General features: G+C 37.6%; 1 protein-coding gene across 3 annotated transcripts in view; it reads right to left on the bottom strand.

The window, feature by feature from the left end:
- Window positions 1–27,788, bottom strand: part of PRKCA (protein kinase C alpha) — a 166,635-nt gene extending 138,847 nt beyond the window's left edge. For 2 of the 3 annotated variants that reach the window (XR_011135498.1, XM_068913761.1), the window contains exons 1-2: window positions 27,400–27,788; window positions 23,920–23,951 (exon numbers count right to left, since the gene is read on the bottom strand). Coding sequence is in view for 1 of the 3 variants with exons in the window: in XM_068913761.1 (XP_068769862.1) it covers window positions 23,920–23,951; window positions 27,400–27,572 (205 nt within the window). In the remaining 2 variants the exon portion in view is untranslated. The remainder of the gene's footprint in view (window positions 1–23,919; window positions 23,952–27,399) is intronic. The other variant, XM_068913762.1, reaches the window with a different exon arrangement.

Here is a 27,788-nt window from a genome sequence, read left to right as displayed (position 1 = left end):
TCCAGGATAACTTTTCGTAAGTTAGAAAATCTGCGCCTTATATCCTAAACTTGTTAATGACAAGTACATAATTATTTGTCCTCAGATTAGCACAAGGTCATTATCACAAATAAGTACTTCCGAGATAAAAATGCCACTAGTAGCATCATAAATTAAAAAAAAAAAAGGTACAGCATGATATAAAAAAAAATAGTGCTGAAATGACACACTGCATGTTAACGTACCACAGCAGTCTTCAATTGATGAAAAAAATCTGTATCTGTATACAACAATAAAAGGTGAAAAGTAAAATATTACATTGTTTTCAACACTTTCTAGCTTCTAGACAATGACCAGACAAACAGTCTTCTAGACAACGACCAACTATAAAACAAAAAAAAAACACCATAAAAGAAAATTTAGATCACTTGTGATGAGTCTGCTTTTGCTATATGGTATTGGAAATAAATATTTTTATTTTAATTCCTATTCTGATAATCATTTTTCCTACATTTCCTAAATTCCTAAATTGGCACAATAGTTCCATATAAGTCTAATCAAGTTTGAAAAAAAGTCTGATTTTACAAATAGGACTGAAATATAGACAGTACAAAACATTCTTCTGATTATAATAGTCTGTAACATTCTAAATGGCTAAAGATGGTTTATTCTTGTTAAACGTGGATCAGTTTATCAATACATTTCAACATAAGGTTGCACAAAAAGTCCTACTAGCATAATCAAGAAGTAGTATGGGATAAAAGCAAGTGGTAGTAGTATCAGGAAGGGGGCTTTAATTGCTCCCGAAATTTCTGCTGAAAAGAAGAAAGATAAAGCACAAGCTACGGCCTAAATTATATTTTTTTAATCATTTATGATGAATTTATTTTATTTGCAAATTGCCAGATGCTACTAAAATTTTATTAGCTATTTCACTATTTGAAAGAGTCACCTTCTTCGTTAGTACCCTTATTTCTTACATTCTAAATGGATAAAAATAATTTTGTCCACTTAGCTCACGTCAGTCAGTCTTCATCTAAATGAAGGCAGCTAACTAAAACTTGAAATGAGACACATGTTGCATAACTGAATGATTTTTCCTATGAGGATGTCACTCATGGCCAAAATCCTCTCACGTGAACCACAGGTACGACTAGAACTTAACCTTCAGAGTCTTGAAATACAATTTTGATAGAGTACATCTATGAGCTTTCTGCCACGCAATACACGTTTAAGTGCAGCACATAATCTTTCATTTAAAAAGAATTAGAGGCTAATAAGTTCCCCATTAAAAAAAATAATAATAATAATCAGGGTTTTTTAGATGTCAGAATCCAGTGAAAAATCTAGAGTATTATGTAAGAGACTTAAGGCACTGTGACACTGCCAAGGAGCTCAGAGTAAACAGTTACAAGAACTTTTATACTGCATACGTAGACAGCATTATACAGAATATTTCTTTGGAAAACTCTCAATTTAGGGTGCAGTCAACATTTGCCAGTTGAAGTACCTTACTTTGACCATGTGGTTTCCTACACAAATTACTGAAAATTTCATTACATGTATATATTGCAAGTGGTCACAAAAACAGTTTTCCCTCATTTAAATTTATGCATTTTTAAATACCAGAAACACTGTCACTTCAGTTTCATGTACTCTCCTCCTGTTTCAATCTTCCTGTATTACATGCTGGTATAGATTTTCACATATATTTAACAGTGAAAACTCCAAATGATAATTAAGTTTTCCAATTTAACACTGCTTTAGTCTTCTTACATCATTTATTTAGAGATTATTAATAGAGACCCTAAAAATAAGCATCATGCTGAACAGCCAGTAGAGATATCTAATACTCAACAAAATACAGACAAGGAGATGAGTACAACAGCTATTATTAGCAAGAATAACATTTTCTCTTATATAGTAAACTAATTAATTTTTAGGAAAAATGAAACAGCTGAGGGCACTGAACATCAACATTTTACAATATGCTAGCATCCGGGGGTATACCTTTCCTCCCTGTTACATCACATGCAAAGACACCGCAATTTTTGGCATCAACCATTTCATAACTTTGTTACATTTAAACTGTGAAACGTATCACTTGCAGGGTGCCTAGAAAGGCAAAGAGTAGGAGAAAATTATAGTGACAATTAAAATTAAATTGATAGATATCTATATTCAAATATCACATACACACGCTATTTATTTAATAAATATAAATTCTGTACCAACAAACTTCTGGATCAGAGATGGTCTGAGAATCTAATCAATCATCATCATGAGAATCTAATGCAAGGGAAATCACTTCTATGTCTTTTAATGTTTTCACGTTATTTAAAGTTAAAACAAAGAATTCGAAGTATTAGAAACTACGTATTTGGGGAGAAATACAGAAGTTTCTTCTAAAGTGACTCAAACTTGATTACGTGATGATTTTAAGTGCATATTCCTTTATTCTTAAAGGTTATAATTATACAGTAACTTGAACATAAATAAACTCTGAAAGCTTAAAAAAAAGATAAGCTATGAAAGCATTTAGTTTAACTAATTTAACTTTTAACACAACCAGGGAGATTATTCACTAGATTTGAAAACAGAAGTAAAAGCCTCAACGGTTGAATATTCCATCTAAATACAGAAAATTATCTAGTATAAATGATGTGTTCTACAGTAAATTTCTGAAACTTTTTGCAGAGAAACTGAGCTTCAGCACTACTCTTACAGATTTTGACTAACTTGCACTTAAACCTGTGCAAACGACCATGGCTGCAGAAAAGTAAATCACAAGAACAGAAGAACATGGGAATTTGTTCACCAGCAAGATCCAATTTTTAATTAGTAACCCAGACTGATACAGAAATAAAAATTAATTTCCTTCCTTGACAGAAATGATTCTTTTGAGATTGCTTTTTGGCAAGTAACATTTTTCCCCCCAGTCATTCTACATATGGTCAAGATAAACAAAGCTTTGGCGTATAACTTATCACCACCACTACTAAATCCAGGATCAAGAAATGTTTAATTTTTGCAACATTTTAGAAGTAACCTATATACAAGATAACTGGCAAAAAGGAAAGAAAAAACATACATGAAGAAAATCAAGTGGCAGTATTTATACGTTCCCTAAGGTGTACTAAGTTCAGTCAAATATATTTAACAGTTTACAACAACGAGCTCCTGTAAGAGTGTTAACAGGAGTGAAACATGATGTTTTAAATCATCTTTTTGATTACTTTTACAGTTTCATAAAAGAACCATGTAGTCCTGTAAAGCAATCCATAGAAACTTCTGACAAGGAGGAAGTATGAGATGGTGCACACAATTCATGCACTCTGAGAACTATCTGCACACAAATAAACATTGCAAGACCCAAGGACAGATTATCTGGTACCAAGATGAGGCTAGCAATACCAACAATCCTTTGTTAATTATTTCTGGAGAGTAATAATTAATGTCTGGGAGAGGTGGAGTGGTTTACTCTAGATCTTCCTGTGCAAGACATTCAAACTCTTAACACTTAAAAGAGGAAGTATTTTCTTCTTGACAGAGATGTTCTACGGGGAAAAGTGAGAAATTCTCCTTAAACAGCTCTAAAGCGTCAGTTCACAAAATGTTTCAAGTATTTTCCTTAATCAGGGGAAACAAGATAGGTCACAAGTATAACGTTCATTTTTAAGATTTTTATCTGGAGAGCTTTCTTAAAAGAAAAGCAAGGCAACTGAGGCCTGCACTTACACTTCTGGGGGCCACGCTGCTCCAACTGCCATAAGCAGCCCTGAAGAGTGATACTTTCTCACCCAGGCCTGCCGTACGCCAGGCAGGTTTCGGACCCCTAGCGGTGCCACCCACAGAGGGAGGTCCCGCACAGGCTACGCTGCCAAATAGTGATTCACCTTCTCAGGCAGGTTCTCCAGCTGTGTTGAACGTTGCACTGCCAGCACTACACTGATACCTATACCTGAACTTCCTGGATAAGGTCAAATTTAACTGCATTTACACAAGCTGAAATCCCAACAAGAAATGCAGTGCTTACATGCTGGTGCCTCTCCCAGCCTCCGCTCTCCACTGAGGAGCACAAACAGCAGCATCAAATCAACAGTGCTTGCAGGAATTCATAAATTTTGGGGTGCTTTCATATCACATGAATCAAATTCTTCAGATATATCCAGCGCATATGGCATCTAAAGTTGCATCTATTTAAAACTCTGAAAGCGACAATTAGGTCGCAGAGATTATACAGCGAGAGGTTGCTTGCACAACTCCTTATTCAGATAAATAACATAACACACTAGATGTAGCGTAGGCATGTTAAACTGAGACCACATTCCAAATAGTTTCAAATACCCTATGAAGACTGTCAGGATTTTCATACGTTGCATATCACAAAAGTTACTTTGCCTTTTAAGATTTCAGCAAATACGAGGCTATAATGTCACAATACAGGGAGTCAGGGTTGCTCGGTTATTTTTAACCCAGGTTAGCTGACCATTGCAGTGCAGAGCGCGATTTGTTGGGAGCACCGAAAGGCAATGAGTTTGCTTACAAAGTCTCCTGGGAAAAGATGAAAGTCAAATGCAATTTCATTTTGAATTGATCTCTAATTATAACATTAGAAATATAACTAGAATTAAATTGTTATACTTAACATTAAAAAAACAAAATAAAAAGATTGTTTCAGGATACATTTCTAAGATATTTTAGTTTATGCTAGAATGATTACTAGCAGCAAAGCAAAATAACAGAATAGGAAGATCTTGCAGTTTACTAATTACATTTTTGACGCAGGTATTATCATACAAAGTTCTTATGAAATAAAACAGCACAAACTGCTTTTCACTTATTTCTAATATATGAAGTACCAGTAAGTGAAAAATCAAAGCTCTTGCTAAAGACTCAACAAGAACTAAAAGTATTTCCTTTCAAATAAAACTTAAACTGTAAAAAAGCAGTGAGATAAAAACTGCTTTGTTCAGTGCATGCAACACAACACTCTGTAGAAGTTCTAATTTCCTGAAATTTTTTAGAAGTTTGACATTCAAAGACTTCTAAAAACACAGACGACCTATAGCAAAGCGTACGCTCCAGGAGAGAGGAGGCCCAGACAGGTTCCCAGCTCTCCTGCTTATGTCCTCCTTCCTCTGCCAAGGCTCCTCCTCTTCTCTCTTCCCTGTTTCCTGCTTCTTATTTCCTTCTCCTACCTTTTCACATGACTAAATATCATGATGGCATGTATTCAGAGCAGGTAGACTCTGCCAGGCAAAAATCCCTTCCAGGGTGGGAGAAAAGAGAATTAGCCCACACAAGTTTCAGCCCAGCTGTTGAAACTACCTGGGCTGCTGCTGCTCTGGCTCCCGTGCCAAGGCAGGGCAAGCAAAGCCCTTCCCAGCTAAGCCTTCGCCCTGCTCCCGGCTCCAGCGCAGCCCGGCGGGGAGGCAGGCCTGAAGGCAACCACTTGGCTCCACAAGCCAAACGTTGTACTCTCCCTCCAGCTTCAGGGACCACTAAACTAGAAAGGGTCAGACTCAGAGTCAAAGGAGGAACTGCACTGCCCAGTGAGGACAAAAAAAAAGATGTTCCTGGATGAAAGCAGCTTTCTCCGTAAATCATTCTAGAGGTGAGAGGGTTTATCACTATGTTATATGCTGTATTTTTCAGCACAACTCTCCTTTCTTTCATTCCACACACTTCAAATAAGGAAACATCCCAAAGATGGTGAGAGCATGCTGAATTCCGTCGCTATCTGCAGAAATTAGTTTCTATAAATAGTTTTTCCAGGCTTTTTAAGATGCAGCTGTACCAAGTTTCCATTAGAAAGAGAATCAAAATTGCCAAGGCATCGATTTATTGCATCATTATCTATGCCACAAAGGCTGTGACAGTAACATCCCACCTGCATCTCGTTTTTGTGAAGACTCACCGGCTACACATTGTAACCCTATTATCGTTAAAGATGGAACACCATCTGCAACAATCTTCAAATGCTTCCTCTTTATAAACAGAATCCAGCCCTGATAAAAAGGTTCTGTTAGCATGACTGGATAAAAATTCTGCTGTGTTAATCATGACCCAAAACAATTACATGCTCCAGAACGATTCTAAATTTCAGAAATATAGTACAAATAACACTATGACCTAAACATGCGTTCACCACTTTTAGCCCTTGCACATAACCTTTCAGCTGCAAACAATGATTTAACAAAATCAGGGTAGCTGACACCACGTGTGTCCATGATAATACGAGAAAATCCATACCAGATCTGAGAATTTTTAAGTTAAATCCTGTATTAGACTAAAGCAAAAAAAAGTAGCGCACTGCCTTTCCACTCTAAATACATAAAATCTTTTAACTATGAAATCAGAATTTAAATTCACACCTGTCAAGCAAATGATAAATGACAATACTGGAACAGCGACAAGCTTGGGTCTGGCAAAGGCAGGGTCATTGCAGCTTACAGAAACTGATCACAGACCTGAATTAACACCAGCTCAATGGATAAGCTTAGGAACAGATTACTCTGCAGCACGCAGCCATTGAGAACGGGATATATTATACCATTTGTTCTCATTTAAGCAAGCTTTGAATCATGTAGCACCCTATAAAAGGAAAAAAGTGTTTGAAAGAGAATAAGCTTCTCCATCAGAAAGCTAAATGAAAGAGTAAGGTATCGTAACTCATTCTTAAGGTAAGGTAAATAAATTACAAGGATAATTCCTTAGTGAAAGCCAAAATGAACGGAATCTGCTTCTAGACAATGACCTCTTCTGTAACATTTTGCCTGCAAAGCCATGACAACATCCCCCCGGGACCCCCCCAAAACCCAACCTCATTCTGCAGAATAGAGCAAGGGCAATCATAGGAGAAGCTCTAGTCAAGCAACACTGTGCAGGCTACTGTATCACTGTTTTGAATTGCACTGCTCGGTTCTTACACTGACTCATCCCTTTAATCTTCAAAGGCTCTAGGACAAGGATTCTTGTTAAGCACAAATACATGTGTGCAAAAGACCTTGTACAATAGTGTTCCTTAAAAAACAGAAAACACGCTTCCCGTCTGTTACATATTTGTCTCGTGCCCTTGTTTCTGACACAAACTGTATGACCCCCCGCACTAGTAAATATCTCCAGTTTACAGCTGGAAAAAAATTAGTCTAACAAGCAGGTCAATAAGATTTAAAGCAATTACATTTGTAAAGATTTTGAGAGGCCTGAATCAATGACAGAAGAGAAAAACCAGACATGTTTAGTTCGCAGAGTAGCAGAAGTATGTTATGACCTGCAAGTCCACGTGTGAAAAGAAAGCCTAAGAGTATGCACACACATAGTAAGCAAAAACTAGAACATCTGGATCTCTAATAAACTGCTGCTGTTTAAAAATAACACAACTTACCTATGTATTACTGATATCAGAGATCTTGGTATTTTCTCAAGAGCATGCAGTTTTGTTTTGTTTTTTTAAACCCTAAAGGAAAATACCATCTCCACAAATAGCTCTTTTCATAAAAACAATCTGGACACGCATGGTTTTTAAAAAAAACAAAAAAATACGCTGGTGTGGTACATTCTGCTACAAAGAGTAGCAGAGTTTGAGTTTCTCATCAACGCAAAAAACATTTTGGACCTAGCTGTTTTAGCCAAGCCAAGCGAGCTTTGACATTTTAAGTTGTTCAACAGAATCTTTGTGTAAACTGGTCTCACAAGATAACTTACCCAGGAAGATACAGAGAGAAGTTTCCACATCCCAACTCAACTCGAAAGCAAATCACGTTTTAAACACAGTGGTGACTAATTTTAGAACTATCATACAGATACTAAACTTGTTAAATAATAACCAGTGCTCTATCCCTCCTAAACCCAAAGTCCAAATTATGCATTAGCAAAATTTTTTCTGTTTTTAGCCTGTGAAATTTTTGAAGGATTCATTACCAAGAGCGCTGAAAGAAGCTGACGCTTCATTCTGTGTTAACAACAAAGAGAGCTCGCTATCGTCCTTCAGGGCTCCTGCTTCAAGTGCCACATGAGGGCTTTTTGCACAGCTTTGGTGCCGTAACTGCCACCGTGCCTCTGAGGACCCCAGGGAGCGAGGCTCGCAGCGCTCACGCGGAGACAGCGTGAGGCTGTGAGGAAGGAAAAAGGCAGGAGGTGCTTGGATCCGGGCTGCATAAGCTATTTTAGAATTAGGGTATGCTGCTCTAAAACACGGTAGGAAGTGAATTTTTAAAAGCAGACATGTTGCCTTGAAAACCATCCTCATGGCAACATGGATTATGCCATAAGAATGGATTAATAAAATATCCAAGTTGAGGGTTAAGCAAACATTTAAGGCATTAAGACTCATAGTCTTAATGCACGTCAAAATTAAGATTGTGTTCCTTCAAAACAAAAGCGGTGGCATACCTATGTAAGTCAAGACCCCGGAGACTCAAGAACTCTGGAACTGTAAGCAACTAAAACTGCAAGCGTTAACTCCTGGAAAGCTACATACACATTTTAGGCTACTGCCCACTGCCTTGCACACAGGCGAATTTGAAAACAGACAAAACCTGAACAAACTACAGAATTTACTTTGGTAAAAGTCAGGGAAACAAAACTGTTGGAGAGATGCCACATGAGCACACCTCCAGCAAGGCTGGCTCAGATTTCCGAGCAGAACGCATTCGCAAGGAAGACACTTCGCTGCTTGGCACAGCTGTTACTAAAGCCGTTCCCCATTCTAGGGACGTTATTCCCATCCTACTTCACAAAAGACTTAAACATATTTCCAACAGATGTGTTATGCACTCCACTAATTTAGTGATATTTCCTGATGACTGGTTAACACAAAAGCTCTAGCTGGTTGATCCAAAGATTACATCTGTTATCCTGCATCCCACCATCAGGTCAGAATGAATTGCTAGCTGCAAAAAGAGGTACCAAAAAAAATAAGTATCTCCTTTTAAGCCTCATCCTAGACATAAATAATCTGCCCATGCAAAAAGAACGAGAATTAAGAAATCTGTATCTTCAAAATAGTCTTAAACAGAAAAAAAATCTTTAAAAGTTTTCTTATCAATATTACGGATTGCACAACACAAAAGAATACTGCACTACTTTTTAATCATTTTCACAGGCAAGAGAATACTCTCCCTCCCCTCACCTTTTCTCCTACCCTGTCATCCTTTTAATTCTATTAACTGCACACAGCAAAATAACCTGAACGGAAGAAATCATTCTCCCTGAGACTTATTAGTAACTACAGACAGAACTTGCTCCAGGGAGCAAGTTTCTCCTACCAGGAAACACATGCCAGAACCGTCACTTGATCTGTCCTTACACACAACAAAACAATAGAACAACAGGAGAGAGCTACATACAAAGTGACTAGACTTAATTGTCAAGAGCAAATTTTAGTTACAACATCTTCTGCTCCATTGGTAACTGTATTCTAAAATGGGAGAGGAAAAAAAAAACTAAAGAAAACTTTGATATAATTTAGCCTGGTAGATCTCTGTTTGCTGAGAAGTGAAGTGTCATTGGCTTTCCCTAACAGAATCAACGTGGTGTAGTGTTAGGAGCAACTATACAACACCTATTCAGGCATTACGTGAGGTAGGTGAAATAGCCAATTCCAGAACACGTCACAGTCCATCTCTTCAAACTGTGCTGAGCAGAGGAATTCAGGAAGATGCATGCACTGAGTGTAACAGCAACATTAGGAGGAGAGCAGCACGACTCACCGTACCACTCTAGCAAGCCCATCCTCTAAAGATTAGTTTCGTGCCTTGATTATTGACAGCTGAACTCCTAAAAACAGTATCTCCAAACTTACATTTCATATACTATGTTTATATATTATATGTGCAGAGATAATGAAACCATTCTGTGAGCTACCTAGGAAATAAGGGTTGCATCTTCTCCCTACTGCTTCTTAACTACTGCTAGGAGAGAGGTGTGTATAATGGAAACTTTTTGTGCACGGCCTGGAAGTTGGCTGCCCTCTCCTGATGAGGTTACTTGGGAATAAGACTTATGGAAAATTTTGAGGAATTCACCATTTAGGGAGTGGGGGAGACTGCAGATTGGAAACACAGTGGACAGTACAAGTTAATTTTCTATTTAAAATCCCCCCCCAAAATAGTAATTCACACACATTCTTTACTTCACATTCATCCTGAGCTAACTGCTTGATAAAATATAAAGCTTTGTTGGCTTTGCTCTTCAGTACATATTATATCCAATGCAACTTTCAGATAGCATTTATAGCTCTGTCCTTACATAGTCATAACAAGTAGTAATTTACATTATATCAGCTCCTGAGATGACAATATTTGATGTAAAATTTTAAGAGGTACTATCATCCCATTAAATTAGAATTTCAATATTGAGCTCAAGCAAACAATTTCCACTTCTGAAAAGTATTTACGGGAAGTAATAGGATAATCTGCACATATCAGTACACCTCGTGTCTCCTTAGGTTACTAAAGTTCCTGTTACAAGGACACGTCACTTTACTACATGTTAATGCAGAATTCTGCACCATACGAGACTTCAGTTACTTCAGAGGATCTCTGCACTGCAAACAAAAATAAGCATTAAAGCTACACTGTTAATTACAGATTAGGGTCAGATCTCAGTAGCTGTTCCACACAGAACAACATAATAGATGATTTATAGGCCTCAATACTGATTCACTCCTACAAAGCAGCCTGCAAGATCCAGGGTTTAAAATAGTAAGAGGAACATCTATTAGCTCAACATGAATATGATCCTACACGCTTACATAGAGGCTCACCGACTTCAGAACCGATATGAATTATGCTCTGGAAGTACTGGAAATAAATCAGTTAGGCCGGCCAGAGGACGGCGTAATTTCCCTTCTTTACACTTCACATTTGATGGTTCTAAAATTAACACTGCTGACTTTATCCCCTTCTCCCTCCTCTTTTTGCCAGGTTAAACGTCCTAGGATCCATATGTCTGAGGTTGCCCTTTTAATTATTATAATAAAAGCTTAAATTAAAAATGATACCACACACATACCCCTCTTCAAAGCAGGCTGATAAAATACAGGCAACACTAAGAGTTCTGATGGGCAGTATTTGCATAAATTGGATAAAAGCCAAGAAAGAGCAAGACGTATTAAAAATTAAATTCTACAATAAGTGTAGAGTAGTTCCAATGTGATCATCTAAATTAGAAAATAAACTCAAAGGGTAGCATTTAGGACACCATTTAAATTTACCACACATTTGTCAATGCTTTTTGCAGAAAGTCTATTCATAAATATATGCATAAACCAAACTAAACTTCCCCAACACACTAATGATATATGATGAAGCCCTTTTCCCTGCCACCATCTTCTGCGACACATTTACTTAAATAATAAATACACCAAAACTATGATGTTCCCATAAATTCATGGCCTTGCATCAATGAATTTTTTCACTCAACGTCTTCTAACAAAGTCACTGAAGATTCAGCTACTGTCAGTCATATTAACCTAACCATCCACATTTTATTACTTTTTTTTTTTTCCTCCCCCGGTTTGCCTGTTGTGGTGTGATGAGGTTCTCTTTTTTTAAAAAAAAAAAAAAAAGAAAGAAAGAAGAAAAAGAAAAAAAAGAGCTGTAATTGCAGCGTTCGTGACCATTATATCTGTCCCAGATATAAAGCAGTAGGTGGGCTCCCAGGGATATTCTGTTCAAAGGACTTTCAGGAGTACCCCTGATAACCGATCCGCTTTGTTTTCTTTTCATTCGAAACAAAGACACTATGTAAAACATTTGCTCTGAGGGAAAGAAGATGAAGAAAATACCAAAATATGAATAAAATATAGCCTTTACATATTTGTAATGTAATGTCTTTCTATTCTAAAATGAAAATTACACCTGACCTTGTATCCCCATGAATAACATACAAACTGAAATTCTGTTTTTGCAAAACGTTCCAGTCAAGCAGACCCATGCTGAGGCTTAATACGATGAACAGAACTTTATATAAGCAGGAAAATTAAACCATTCTTCATTATACAGCATCAGGAAACTGAAGCAAGACTTAAGTTTTGCAGAAGTCTTAGAAGCAAGCTTTACTGACTTCTACACATATGGCAACAAGAGCAGGCATCAGTTTTACAGTCTCCATGATTTGTCATGCACCTGGACACCCACGGCAGAACAAAACACGTGAAGTATTCCTCAGAGAAACAACTGGCCATAAAACCAGAGAGTAAAGTCAGCTAATATTATAGCATGCTGTGCAGCATAATGATTTTATGACCTTTTAAGAAACAATACCACTTCTAAGAAAAATGCATAAAACACCTCCTTGCATTTAAAATCCTCATCAGTAACTACACTGCTTTTCAATGCTCTTTTTATAGGCAAATCAAGGAAATTGCTGCATAGGTAATTCAGAAACAAATGCTAACAAATTATACTATTTGTACCAACATACAGATGAGATTTAGACAAGTAAACAGCAACATAAGGAATTCAAGTACAATGAAAAAAACAAGACCGCTTTGCCTACTGAAATTTCTGAAAAAGAATGGCATTTTCATAGGGCTTTATTTAACAAAATATACTCTTCTTCCCCCAGGGCCTTCAGACTATCTATACCTCATTTACAACACACGTGTTATTTTGCCATGGACATACTGTATACTGACAACACCACTAGAAACAGTTGAAATAACCTGCAATTCTAGATTACTACCTGTGAGTTTTAAAGGCTCATACTTGAAGGTCTCCCAATAACATCAAAATGAATTCTGAGCAATATCTAGGTATTAAAATATTTGAAACAGAATATAAACAAAATGGTTTTCTCTCTTTTTATTACTCTCTTGCAACATTTATTTCAACAATGGACCTATACACATACAGAAGAACTGAAAACTATTCATGCACAGGAAGGTAAAAGTTGCCTTCTATTATGTTCACATTCACTTATTAACAGAGAAGTCTCATCTTATAAAAATATATCCAATGGATGTAATTTGTAAAAGCCAAAGATAAGAAATGAAGATATAAAACTGACACACTTGGAATGCTCTCAAATTTAATTCATTTAAAGTATAAATTAGCAAACAAAATTAGAGCAATCCAAAATCTGACTAAAATGAGGACACATCACAAATTTAATCAACTAACCTGTCAGGACAGAAAAGCTTGGAAAACATTATATAAACCTATATATTCAGTTCTGTTGCATTAATCTATTTCTGTATTTACTGGAATACGATTATTTTTAAGTTTCCTCCAATTAAAAAAAAAATTAATGATTTTTTTAGGCTGAAATCTACTCATTTTCACAGACTCACAGAATGGTTGAGAGGAACCTCTGGAGGTCATCTAGTCCAACCTCTCTGCTCAAGCAGGGTCACCTAGACTCCATTGCCCAGGATTGTGTCCAGACAGCTTCTGAATATCTCCAAGATGGAGACGCCACAATCTCTCTGGGCAACCTGTTCCACCTTTTTTTTTTTTTAAATAAAAAATTGGAGTAGGAAAAAAAAAAAAATCAAGATGACCAAAACCTGTCATCAACCAGAAGAACATCATCTTCAGACACACAACAACTGCCTGTGAATCAAATGGGTATATAGCACCTATTAAAAACTTTAAAAGCAGAAATACCTTAAGTGCAAGTCTACCCATCATCCAAACATCATTGAACATATCAATAAAACAAACACACACCCTCAAACTCACTACTTCTCGGAGCCACTGAACAGCTACGAGTAATACACTAAGTTCCCAGGAATAACCTATGTGAAGGAGATACCTTCATTTATCCTTTTCACCTTAAAATCCTATCACCTCAAAATCTGCCTCCTGGTCACCAGTTGCAAACCATTCCTTTTACTCTACATGGTGGGATGGGGGTGAAGAGGGAGGCGGAGACACTCCCTCACAAGACACCAAGATGCTTGGTAAAGAAGAGCCAGGATACAAGAGATAAAAAAAAACCTCTATACAAAGAGAGAATTTTGCAAGTGTCCCTGAAACATGGTGAAGTCATGCACAACAGAGCAGTGCAAAAAGCCCAAGTTATCCATGGTAAACTTCCTAAGTACCTACAAACGTATTCAATTTTACAAAATGGGCACACCAATAGTGTAAAAATTAACTTTCCACCAAAAAACAACAAAGTAGACTCAGATTATGAATCCAAATGAATACCGTCATCCAGAATTTTGGTTTTATACAGGAAACCTGAAAGTGCACCCAACATACATATTTACATTTCTAGAAATATTTTCAGTCTAAAGATTATTCATTACTCCCGACATGGCCTTAAGTCCAGACTAGAATTTTTAAAGTCAGAAGACTGCTTACATGAGCTTTCTCTAAAAATAATAAAACATAAGAACACACGACTTGCAAAATCAGCTTTGGCTCCTGCATAATTTATGTATTCGTATTACAGCAGCAAATACGATGATATGTGTACAACCAAACACATATTGTAAGTACAAATAACTAAGCCAAAGATTTTGGACACATTTGCTGTCACAAAATAACAACTTTCTTCATGACTAAAAGTCTTCTAGGACAAACAGTCATTTGTCACAGTAAGTTCCTGCAATCTGCATTTGTCTACTTCTTAATTAAACAAAGCTTTATATTGGGCATATCACCTCTTATGCAAAAAATGAAGAACTAGTTCAGGCACTAGCTACCATTTCTTTACCCAGAGAATCAAAAGGAAATGTCACGCAAATGCACACAGTATAATACAGAAGCAGAAAGAATGAAACTGCAGACGTATTTCAGCTATCTAAAAGCAATTATAAGGGGGAATTATTTCGCACTTCACACAAAGATTGTTCCACGCTACTGGTAGAGAAAAGTCATACCAATGTAGATCATGATTAGTAACACTATAGTCCTAGGAAAAGAGGAAAATCTTAGCAAAATCAACATGCTAAAACACTAACATAGATGAAAGATTTCTGCATGATAAGGCTTCATTCTGCACCCTTCACTAAAACAGGAAGGCTCAAAACCTTTCAACATCATTATGACCAAATTCCTGAGGACAACAACGTTTCAAAGTGGATTCTGGCTGATGCGTTGATGAGTAAAAAACAAAATAAAAACCCGATATAAGCTAAAACTTAAGAAGTTGAAAGGAGAAGATACACTATTCTTCCAACTCATCCTAAGGCATGAATAATGTTTTGTTTGTTAAGGAACTAAATATACGTTTAGCACACATTCCAGAGAAGTTAAAAATGCTATTAATTTTAAATGAAAATGAGGAGTGAAAGGCTTGTGTTTTGGAAGGACAGTTATACTGGGAATGAAGTTCAGCTCCCTTCAGAATGAGAATTTCTACCCTCAGTCTGAAGCTAGTATATATTTTTCCTACATTTAGTCATTTTATAAAAATATATGAAATATTTGATGTACTCTTCTTGAGTCACTATTTGACTTCTGGTTTTAACATATATAAATAGAGATACCTGTGCACAGAGATATGATTATTAGCTTTGAAACCCAAGCATATACAGCCCCAATTCCTAAATATTTGATTTACATAAATTTTAAATTTGAAAGTGGTTAATTAAATTGGTACCAATCTTCATACTAATATTCACTACACATTACTCTGTCTTTCTAATGATCATTTGGAGGGAAAAAAAAATCTAACTGTCAGAAACAAAATACTAATAAATTTTGCTCCAGAATAAAAGTTCCAGCTTCTAAATGCAGCTAAAAGCTTCACTTATTTATATGTAAATACTTCTAACAGGTACAATAATAAGAGTTTTATACAATTCTTTCAATAGAAGATGAAGAAAAGGGGGGAGGGGCTGCACCTCTATCTTAAAATTACAATTTTGTTTCTTGAAGATGGGTAATTTTCTTAGCCACAAACAAGAAAAATGAAAACAAACAGCTTGAACAATGATTAAATGAGCTAAATTATGCTTGGAACGTGCCACGCAAGCTACCTGTATAGACCATTCTCCATTCATAGTCCCGTTTCTGACAGTGTCAAACAATCTATAAAAGTGATTGTCAACAAAGAACAAATATTTTTCTAAATCTAGATTTGCTGTTATATAAAGACAAATATTAATTACAGCTTTGCAGCTTTATTTTTAAAGATTAGGAAGCAGCAAATTAAGAGAGCAAGCATGACCTTATTTTGGTCTTTCTGGAAAAACTTGCATTGTTAGTTCAAGAAAATGTGTTACAGCATCAGCTTACATTGGAAAAAAAATTATATGACAGCTAATGTGTTTTAAACAACAGAAGACGAGCAAAAATAATAGTTCCAGCAACCTCTTTAAAATTGTAGGGACGTAATCTAGACTAATAAAGCACATTTGACAAAACCATTTCGCTACTAAAAACAGCGACAGAAGAACTCAAAACCTACATGAAGTCACTAGAAGGCTCAGAAAAGGCATATGTATTCTGCAGTACCTCACCGCCCAACTTATATAATTACAGAAGGGAACCAAAAAACTCAGTAACTTTATTCTAATTATAATCCAATTTACATAAACAACACTGAAATCCAAAGAAAGACACATATGCGTATGTTAGGTTGCCTAACTTACAAAGCAGCTGTTATGAATCATATTTATGGAAGGCACTGTTTATAAGTAGCTACAACTGAAAAATTAACGGCTGATAACTAACCCACAAGCACTTGCGACCTCTACAAGACTTCAACAAACACTACTGAAATCAAGTAGGAATTCTCATTTTCAGCACATACAAGAGTTTGACCCTGAAGTCCGATTCCTATATTTCTTTATGCCCAGTGGTTTCATTCACTCTTGGAATTTTATGCTTTCTACTGCAGCGGTAAAAGCTGGGGAACTGCACTGTAAAGTATTTATTAAACTACTCATTATTTTTACCTTTCACCTTCAAAAGAAACAACCCACAAAAAAACCAAGAGGCAGTGCCTCCCAATAGGGAGATCTGTTTTCTTCATCTTTATTTCATTTTTCTGCACCCTTCTTTCCAACATTTCATTAAATTCATCTCACAGCATACATCATTTACATCTGCCAAAAAAAAAAACTGTATAAAATTTACACCAGCGTGGCTGAGTATCAGTAGCTGATACACCATTTTGTTGCACTATTACACCAAGGCACAACGAAAAATAAAGAATGTGCCAAACTATCTTGCCCAGGACTCAAACTGGTTTAGCTGTCAGCTCTGAATGAGGTATCACTCCCACATGTTTAACTAGAATCTGAAGAGCTTCACGGAATCACATCCAGGGCAACGGAACAGTCAGTTCTTTTTAACTGGAAAAAACTGCTGGGATAGCTAACTGATTTAAGTAAACAAAACAAAATTTAACATGTTAGAAGTGTAGGAAGGGTGAAAATGGCTCTGCTATTGAAATATAATTCAAGAAAAAACCTTTTGCTGGAAGATGAAATGTAACTGTGTTCCAGTTTTGATGAGCCTAATTTTGAGGGGAGAAAAAAAAAAATTCAAGTACAACGGCATACTTCCCTATTTCGTTGCCATGTTCCACTGCGAGTCGATTGGCTATTTAGTGAATCACGTTTTGTGCACCTTTTTAAATCTGATTTATAAAAATTTTTTATGATGCGCATCACTGTAGTAACAGAGCACTTCATAAACATGAATACACCTATCTTCCCTCTTCTGACAAGGGTGCCCTATTCTCCGTTGTCCCTGAGCATCATTGCTCTATACAGCAGACCCCTCACCTGCACAGGAAACACTTGTGAACGCATAACCTTTACGTCTACACTAGCAAGTAGCGCTCCAACAGGAACGGGTCTGTGAGGAAAACAGGGCTCAGAACTAGACGTCCATTTTATCCACACTGCAGAGGGGTTATTTTGGACTAGCTCAGGCATCTTTCAAAACTCAACAGCAGAGACAGGACTAGAACCTAGATTTATAGTGGCTCCAGTCCCTGAACAGAACCATATCTCCTCACTGTATGGGACATAGGTTGTAAGTGGAAGGAGACGGACAGCCAAAGTAAGGAAAGAATAAATAAATACAAGCTGGCTGCAAGACAAACGCACAACAAACCATCTTATCTACATGCTAATAAACTGTACGTCAGGTTACCTGCACCTCATCAATATTACCGTCCTTTGAGAAGGAGTCCACAGGTACACTACTAAGCTTAGGGGCAAAAGGGCCACTGGAGAAGACGGCTGGCTAGAGAAACCCTGGAAACTACTACCTGTAGTACTACCCACAGGCAGGCGTTGCAGGGGAGTGGTGTTCTGAGGCTCTATTTTTGAACGGATACCTCTAAAGTATATGCATAACAATATATTAAAAAGTCAACTGCTTTAAGAATTCCTATTTTAAGTTTGTCTCAGATAACTTTAGGCAGATCTTTTAAGTTACACAACACAGCCACAGACTCTTATTGACTTCCATGGAATTCATTTCTCAGTCTCAGGCTGAGCAGAAATGTTAGTTAATGTAAACTGTAGTACATGACTAGCAAGTGATATAGAGAGCATATGAAGAAAAACACATACGCCGTTCAAAATGTGGCCTATAACATCCAACCTTTCCACAAAAACGATGACACAAGAAAAACAGTTTTAGTATGAAGAGAGGAACTTATTTTATATCTTATCCACCCTTTGGCAATAACATTTCCAAGTACGGAAAATAGAAAATACTTCTACAAAAAGCAGCATAGCAATGCAATGTCTCTTTTTTCTTTTTTTCTGTTACAAAGAAAAACGAATATAGACGGCAATAAACGAGAAGAAACTGTTCGTAGGGGAAAACCAAACATCAGAATGGAAAACTGCCAACTAAGCCTTCATCCCTATATAATGAAGGTTCTGTTTCTTCCTCTATAAACACGTTATAACAGAACGGAGAATTAATAAGAACTGTACGTGTAAACCAGGTCAAAGGAATTCAGAGGTTTCACTGGTTCAAATTTTTAGATCACAGATATAATGTTAAAAATTTGTTTCTTTACCACCTAACGGGATCTTCTATTCAACATTTTTAAAGAAAACAGATGATTAAAAAAAAAAAAAAAAGGAAAAAGGGAATAAGTAGGTTCTTGTTAGTGGGGTGGGTTTTTTTTTTTTCCTGTTTTTGTTTTTTTGCTGTTGAAGACAGGTCAAGGACCAGATTAAAAAAAAAGAGGAAATGAAGTGGTAGTTTAATGTGCAATTTTTATCATACATACAGTTACAATATTTGAAGGACACTCAAAGACCCAACCACTTCTTAATTATATTTTAATTTTATTAAAATAATTACCACAGACTTCTAACTAGCCTGGCACTTCTTGTGTCAGGAACTATACCTAGCACATACACGCTGTTCCAAAAAGTTTACCATAACTAGTTAAGATAAAATTTACCATTAAAAAAAAGAGTACTGAAAATAAACTGAAGGAATGAAGATAGGGAAAAAAAGGCAACAAAAAGAACAATGGTTACACAGACCAGCTAAAAATAATACGCTGTTTTAATTGATTTCTGTAATTGTTGTTTATGCAAATTAGAAAATGCACATGAAAACCTTGCTTAGCTGATAATTATCTTTCCAGTGAATAACTACAAGTTTTGACCATTTGTGAGAGAAACACAGGTGGGCCCCTGATCAGCCCTTGTTCCTGATCAAATGTATACTGCTGTAACTAAAAAATATTTTCACCTCAAGGAACTTGCTGACCCTTCGGTCTCAAACTTAAAACTACAAAACACAAGGGAATACAAATTCTTCAACATACATCCTTCACATTCTACTGATTCACTATTTTTGCTCTCTGTTCACCAAAACATACTTCTCTTAGAAATAAAATAGAAATAATAACAGGTAACTCGGAGAGTATAACATTGAATATCAACAGAAAGATAAAGTCAAAAACTTAACCTAAAAGCTTGCTTGATTTAAAGTCTGCTTTCTTAAAAGAACTTTCATCCTGTGGCAGTCTCAAAAAAATGTTTAAAATTATTCTTTTTTCACATTCTTCTTGCAGTATTTTTCAAGTGAACGTTAGAAAAAAAGCTTTCAGTGTCACAGACAACTTGTTGCCCTTTTTGACAACGTATGAAAAACAAAGCCGTAACTCACAAAAATAATCTTATCATCGTGTTTTCACTATCACAAAGAAAATCAACAGAAAAATATAGCAGAGTAAGAGCTCCTGTTTCAAAAGCACAGTATTTTAGAGTAGTCTACGTTTGTATAAATCTACTATGAAACATACATTTCAACAAACTGCAACAACAACAAAATGCTTCCTAATAACAGGAGTCAGTAAAAATATATCCCTAGGAGACAGTTAGTCCTTTTGAACTTGCACTTTCAACTTTATTTTCAGATTCGCACATCACCAAATACAGGCACAGAACTTTTTCACAGACACTTCTTGACTGCAAACCCTCTCCCTGAAGAATATATTTCCAACCACCCTATAAAATAACAAAATTCTACAACTGCTGCATGAAATAAAATGTGTAGCAACTTAGAGCTCTAAGCTTAAGTGGCAATTTGGAATATCTACTTGCTGATATATACTATAGCTACTCGCATTAGAATACATACATTAAGACAGACAAGCGATTTAGGATATGGATTGTCTTTTGCTAAGCATTTGCACAGTAATAACACAACAGCGCCCTGAACCTCTGCAGCATTAAGGGATTAAAAGCAATATCAAAAATTAATTTGTGTCTTTTGTAAATTTATAGGGATCCTGTAATTTTAAAACAAGCACACAAAAAAAGTTTTGCAGAGATTTCTAATGAAATAAAAAAGGGGTGTTTCTCTGACTCTAAAGAACTCATTTAAACGTTCTTATGTAATGCTGAAGCTGAACACTACAGCAGAAACACGGGCATGTCAATCAGAAAAAGAAAATAATTATGTACAATTGAAATTGTGTTCCAAGTATCAAGGCAAATCTAATGAAAAAATACTAGTGGTAACAAGATCATTAGACCATAACATTAGGTTTTCATTCAAATACAATTTAATTTTAAATATTAACTAAAAATTTGCTCTTTTGAGGGTGTCACTTAAAAATAAGACTTGAATTGCATTTTGTGTGAGACTTTCTTTTAAAGAAAGTTTTAAAAATATATAAGCATACACTGTGCTAGCTGCAACAGTTAATACTGCATAAACATTAAGCTAGAACTTTTGTTTAATTCATAAATTAGCAGCACAAAAATTCATAGAATAGCTGCAGTTTCTTAGAGCTGAAACATCATTTCAGTTTGATGTGTTATTATTATGCAGCTTTCCTATTTCCATTAGTAACTAAGGCCAGAAGAACGTAAAACAACTTCGGCAATACTAAAACTACCTAACTCTTAAACCTGCCTGACATCAAGTTTCTGTCTAGCAGGAAATTTTACAACACTCCTGAAAACAGAGCTGAAAAACTGTTTCTTATAATGGAAACTCTGACAGACCAAGAACTATAGTTACACTAGGAGCTGTCATTATAATATTCTTTCCTTTCCCTCATGTCATACTGAAATTTCCATTATGTTCCTCATTTGTCATTCTTCTCTGTAAAGACAGTTACTTAATTAAAAAATGGGGTTTTTTTGCAACCTACCTTCTAGTTTCATCCAATTCTTTTAGTTCTTCATACTCTCACCGATTTCGATTATTACATATGTCTTTCCAGCTTTAGCTGCAAGAATCTGCTACCCGTACTCCATTCCTCACATTTTCTAAGAGGTAAAAAAAACTCGCCAAGAGAAGCGTTTTGCACTTGTAATAACGATTGTTGTGACTTTTTAATTGCAACTTCAGAAAGTTCAACTGAAAAATTTTGATTCAGCTGCTTTACTTTATCACAGGAGTTTCATTTTTGAAGACTATTTTGCCAAGAGCGTGAACTCTCAGATTTTGATTATGGCAAAAAAGCACCACCACAGAAAACCACCCTCCTAAACTTATTCGTTCACTGACAACAACATTCTGCAAACTACCATAAAACTTGGAACTCAGAACAGCTGTATTTCTTACAGATTTTGTCTGTGTAAGAATGCAGACAAAACACTGAAGTACAAGACAGTCTTCATCAAAGAGACAATGCAGAATCTTGCTTGGCTATAGGCAAAAGGCAGGTTTGAACATATTTAGATTCCAGACAAATATCACTTCTGAAGCATTAGGGAGAAAAAAAAAAAAAAAAAAAAAGCCGAAAAGCCTCTCTATTACTTACATTCTTGCTTATGGGAGGGAATGTTAGGTACATGTGGAGGGAAGATCAAATTTAAATTTTTACCTAGCTTGACAAAGGTTAGTCCCCATCAGACAAAACCATTCTTAGGTAACTAAAATCATCTGATAGTAGAAGGAATTCCAGCTCCAGAAGAAAAAATAATGGAAAAAAAACTGCCGTACTAAATCTGATTTGTGGCTCAGATTAGTAGATTGTGTCCAATATAAACCACTAGCTGCCTGACTGAAAGATAGAAGAAAGTCAACATTGGAGCTGCTTTTAAATTATGCAGTTATCCTCTGTAAATTTGGTAAATTTGGCAATTATTTTCTGTATATCAATGGAATTCTCTAATGAATATCTAAATAATTCCTTAACTAGAGACCAGTCAACTATCCTGAACGGATAGGAATTCAGGAAATGCTACTTCATTACTGACTGATGACTACAGACTGATCTTTAGCATGGCTCTGGATGCAACGGGTAGCAGAAGACTAAAGGACATCTACACAATTTAATATAAACATCTAGAGACATAGAGGCAGTTGTATATAAGATTTATGGTAAGACCATGGTTGCCTGTTTACATTAAAATATAGCATACAGCATTTTCAATACACATTAGAAATGTCTCATAGGCCTTCATGTTTCTACTTGCAGAAAGAAAAATATTTCTTACAACAACTTTAAAGGGCATCATCCTTTTACATTCAGTTTCTCAGGGGTATAATTTCAAGAAGTATCAACTAACATCAACTTGCACAAAAATACCACAGAAGACATAATTTCACCTACTAATAAATAAAAGCAATATTCAGGATAGTTAAATGTGCTCTAAAGCATTAGCAAACAACCATTAAAAAAATGTAATGAAAGAAACTACCAAAAGGCTAGCTAACAAGTACACAAGGTACATCAGTAGGTCAAATGAAAGAGAAGGTGGTGGGGGAAGAGAAACGGACAAGGAAAAGCCTCATCATAATTAGGCAAACATATGACAGGGAAAACAAATAACACTATCTGGGTAGGGTTATTTTATGGTTAAATGCTAAATAAAGATAAAACTTTGGCAATAGAACAGAACATGTGAGAACATAGCATATCATGCTCTGGTTTTCATGCATATAGTTATCTTCCACTGTATCAGCTTTCAAATTCTAACTGTTAACAGAATTTATTAAATCAGTGAGTTATTAGGTGGTTTTGTATGTGGGGTTTTTTTTTTTTTTTGGTAACTGAACGTTACATAACACAGAAAAATGCTGCCTGTCCTAAAACGTAGTTCAAACCAAAGGTCCTCCCAAATGTACAATGTATGAAAATTAAGAACAGGGAGTTTGGGTTATGAAAGGAAGCTGTATGACTAAAAAGTGAATCCATTCTCCAAAACGCCCACACAGACAAGAGCTTGTGATGCAAAAAACAGTCTGTGCAAAATCTGAACTGCATAGCTTATTTTCATGAAAAGTTAGAAGCTGCACTATACGCAGATTACATGACATTCAATGTGAGAAGACTTGAGAAAAACATAATCTTTTGATTTCTACTATTACAACAGGCACAATTATTTGATTGATCAATATATTCCCTATAAATACCAATGGTTATTTACTTAAATAATTGTCTTCATTTAAAATTTACACAGGGAGAGACGCTTGCTTAGCTGTTCCAGACTTAATTCTTTCCAGCTTGCTGCAGGCTTCAGTTTTAGCTACCTTTCAAATAAGATGCAACAGTGTATGCTAACCAACAAACCATTCTGTGGCTTACCTTGGCACTGAAATCCTTGTTTCCCAAATCCCCTGCATAAAAAAGAAAAGAAAAAAACACCTGTCTTAATATGTTTAGTTATCATTTCTTCTCATTAATCTATTATGAAATAAAAATAGCTTCATATTAAATTGCTTTAGATTTTTCTAAGAGAGCAACAGATTTAAAAATATACAACACAGAACAGCCCACCCATTTCAAAGCAGAGAACAATAGCTGTCACCAGCTATGTAATTTCAGCTTTTGGCAACAATTTTTTTTTATTATTATTATTTCACAAGCTATTTTGGATCTACAATTAACATCATCTGTGATTACTGCATAATATTTCAACTCACTGCATGCCACACATATACTTAACAGCAATATAAAACGTTCCAAGTTCTAGGAAAGGCCTATAAAACAAACCAAACAGTTTCTAAACCAAATTTTAGTGATGCTTACTGATATCGTTACGCATCTCAGCTAGATAACAGTAGTCTATTGTACAGAAAGTGGGAAGGTTAAAGGTTTTGCTTGTTTCAATATAAACTATAATAAAGGGTCACTAACTTAATATGAACTTTTCTTTCAGTTTCCTTAATTTCCATAACAAAATATAAATATGCACATAATATTTTACCTATGAATACAGTGATACACAAGTGTTCTACATGCTATCCAGAGTTCAAATACCTACTATACCTCTGGCAAAATGCCATACTGTTGCCCTATTTATTTACTTTTAAACATTCAACACTCTTCCCACAAAAATAAATGTTTTGAGTATACAACTTACAAACATTTCTCTATATTTTCCCTCTTTATAGAATGTTTTTCATCTGAAGAGTTGCAGTTGCTTATTCTAAGAGAGTAACAAACCTAAACCAACTATGTGTAGAAGCCAGCCAGTAGGCTGTACACACTTAAAAACATGAAATTGAATTATGGACTTTGTGGCAATGTAATAAACATTTATCCATTTTTCTTTTCTTTTTTTTTTGCTCTTTTTTAAAATAGAAAATGGACAAAATCTTTGGTACACAGTTAATTCAGATGAAAACTCACATTATACAACTTTGATTATTTTTGTAAACTTCTGCTCAAAAGTCTCTACCTACTGTCGTTATAAGTAGGTCTAAACTAACATATCCAAAATAAATATAAAACTGTTTGTTTACTCGGCAGCATATGTGACTATACCATAATGTTATTTTATTGTTCTCATGTCTTGTGTTCACAAAGGTAAAAAGCATGTACTGAAAGTGTGCAAATGAGAGCGTAAAACCACGAAAGCTGACAGCAGAACTAAGAACATGAAATAGGCTTTAGATAGTTTTCTGTCCTTTCAAATGGACTTATTTGTAAAGAACATCCCTCTAATATCTACTGAAAGCATAGCCATTGTTCAGCATTTGAGCTAAATTCATACACTAAGCAGCTGTGGTCTGGCTAGTCTATTCCATGCTCTAGTCAGTTGCAATGCATTTTGAGTAAAATATCTCAAAAAAAAGAAAAAAACCCACCACGTTTCAGAAATGAAGCAGATAAGTGAAAGTTGTTGAAGAAAATAAAGAGGTAGTAAATTATTTCGGTAAACATTACCCGGTCAAGTATAAGCTAAAAACAAAAAAGAAGCCTATTCGCACAGAGATTACAGTGTGTTGAAAGGCTGTATTTACTATTCTTTATACCTTACAAGGCATGCTAATAGCCACGCGTCGTTTTGAACATAGACATATCTTGAATAAGCATCTGAGGGAATAAAGAATGCTTCATCTAACTTCAAATGAGGAAATGAAACAAAAGTTTTGGAGCTGCCACATGCTGTTTTGAAGAATGTTAAGAGCTTCCTAGACTTACTAGCAAAAAAGAACAAAAGACTACAGCTACTCTTGCCACCTGTCAACTACAGGATATCCTTTCACTTTTAAATGCATCCTGTGATCAGGTGCCTTTTCTTATTACAGTATTTTGCCCTTTTTTTTTTTTTTAAATCGTGTTAGTCATCTGCACAAACATGGGCCGACAATAGCCCTGCAGCATTCTTTCACACCTCCCAATTCCCTGTTTCGGGATAATTTTGAAGCAGTTTCCAAAGGTCTCCCACTTTTACAATACCCAACTTTGTGACTACTTTCTTTCAAATAGAAAAACTTAAAAACAAAACAAAACACACGCTCTCAAAGAAGTTGGCTTGCTTCTCCTGCAGTCCACCCATCTCAGATTTCCTTCCTTTCCTTTCCTTCAAACCCTTTACTCTGCAAACGTATCTTAATCATTTCTGGAGCAGCCCCAGATTCTCCGGCCCGCAAACTGAGGAAAACACAAGGAGGTAGGCCAACGTCTGCACTCAGGGACATAAACACTTGTGACAAGACCAAGACACCTGCCCAAAAACACAGAGCCAGCTGGGCGCATCCCCCTCTGCTCTTTCTACAAAGTTGGCTAAAATGAACCGCCCGGTCTCAATTTTGGCAAGGAAACCTGCAAGGAAACCCTCGGCAACTTCAGGAGCAGAGCAACGCTGAAGACCAAGCCTCATCTCTTCCTAGGTAAGAGGAAAGGAAGCACAAGTTGTTTCTGTCGCGTGCTAGCTGAAGGCACAAAACATTCACCCGGACCCAAGGGCACACGCCTGCCCACCCGCCGGTGCTGCCTCACCTAGCCGAGGGCACGGGACATGTGTGAGCAGACTTCGCGCGCCCGCTCCCGCCACGGGAGAGGGAGGGTTTCAGACAGAGCTGAACCACGCAGAGACAAGCGCGCCGGAGCAGCAGCAGCGCGGCTGGGCCTGCAGCGGAGCCGCAATCCTGCCCAGGAGAGGGCACGGCGGGATCCCAGAGGCACGTTTTCTTCTCCCCACCCCCGAGAGCTCAGTAAGGAGGGTGTTGGGAGGAAGAGCCTCGCTCCCTTCCTCCCTAGCAAAAACCATTCTCTGGAGGAAAAAAAAAAAAAAAAGAAAAACAAAACCCCCAAAATAAGATCTCTTTCCTAAGCGCGAGGACCCAGCCGCAGTGCCACCGCGCGCTCCCAATCTTCCTGCCCTCCATTGGCAGCGAGAGGAAATAAACAGACAGCAAAGTTAAAGGCAGGGCTGCGAAGTTGTGCCAGGGAGCAGCGGCCGAGGGGGGGGGGAACCACACAGCACGGCGGGTCCCCCACCCCCCCCCCCACCCCGGGCCTGGCCCCAGCGGCGGGGCCGAGAGGGGCTGAAGGCGGGGCGGGTGATGAGCGGCTTCGCCTGCCGCGGCGGGCAGCCCGCCGGGAAGCGCCGCTGCCTGCCCCGGGCTCGGGACAACAGCGCCGAGCCCCCCCGGGGGGACTCACCTGCCCGACCCCGGGGGGAAACCGGCCCCTCCAGCGCGACGGCTGCGGAAGGAGGCAGCCGGCGGGGGGCGACGCAGGTGCTGGGGGCGAGCCCGGCGGGCCGGGGGGGGGGGGGGCGCGGCGGCAGGCCGCGGCGGGCCGGGGGGCGCGGGCCGCGGCGGGGCGTCTCACCAGATGAAGTCGGTGCAGTGGCTGCAGAAGGTGGGCTGCTTGAAGAAGCGCGCGATGAATTTGTGCTCCTTCACCTCGTGCACGTTCTTCTGCCTCAGGGCCCCCTTGCGAGCGAAGCGGCGCGCCGCGTCCGGGGCCGCGCCGGGCTCGGAGCCCGGGAACACGTCGGCCATAGCACCCTCCTCTCCACTCCCCTGCCGGCAGACGGGCCGCGCCGGGAGTCGCCGCCCCGACGTCCGCCCCGTCCGGCAGCCGCCGAGTCTCTGGCAACGGCGGCGCTGGGCGCTGCCTCCCGCTCCCGCGCCTGACGTCGGAGCGGCGCGTAGGGAGCGGGAGGAGGATCCCGGGCGCGGGCCCGCGCCGGCCGCTCCGCCCGCGAGGTGACCGAG

Source organism: Struthio camelus, chromosome 19, assembly GCF_040807025.1.
Source record: "Struthio camelus isolate bStrCam1 chromosome 19, bStrCam1.hap1, whole genome shotgun sequence".
Lineage (NCBI taxonomy): Eukaryota > Metazoa > Chordata > Aves > Struthioniformes > Struthionidae > Struthio > Struthio camelus.
The sequence above is the reverse complement of the archived record's forward strand: the minus strand, read 5'-3'. Positions and strand labels throughout refer to the sequence as shown.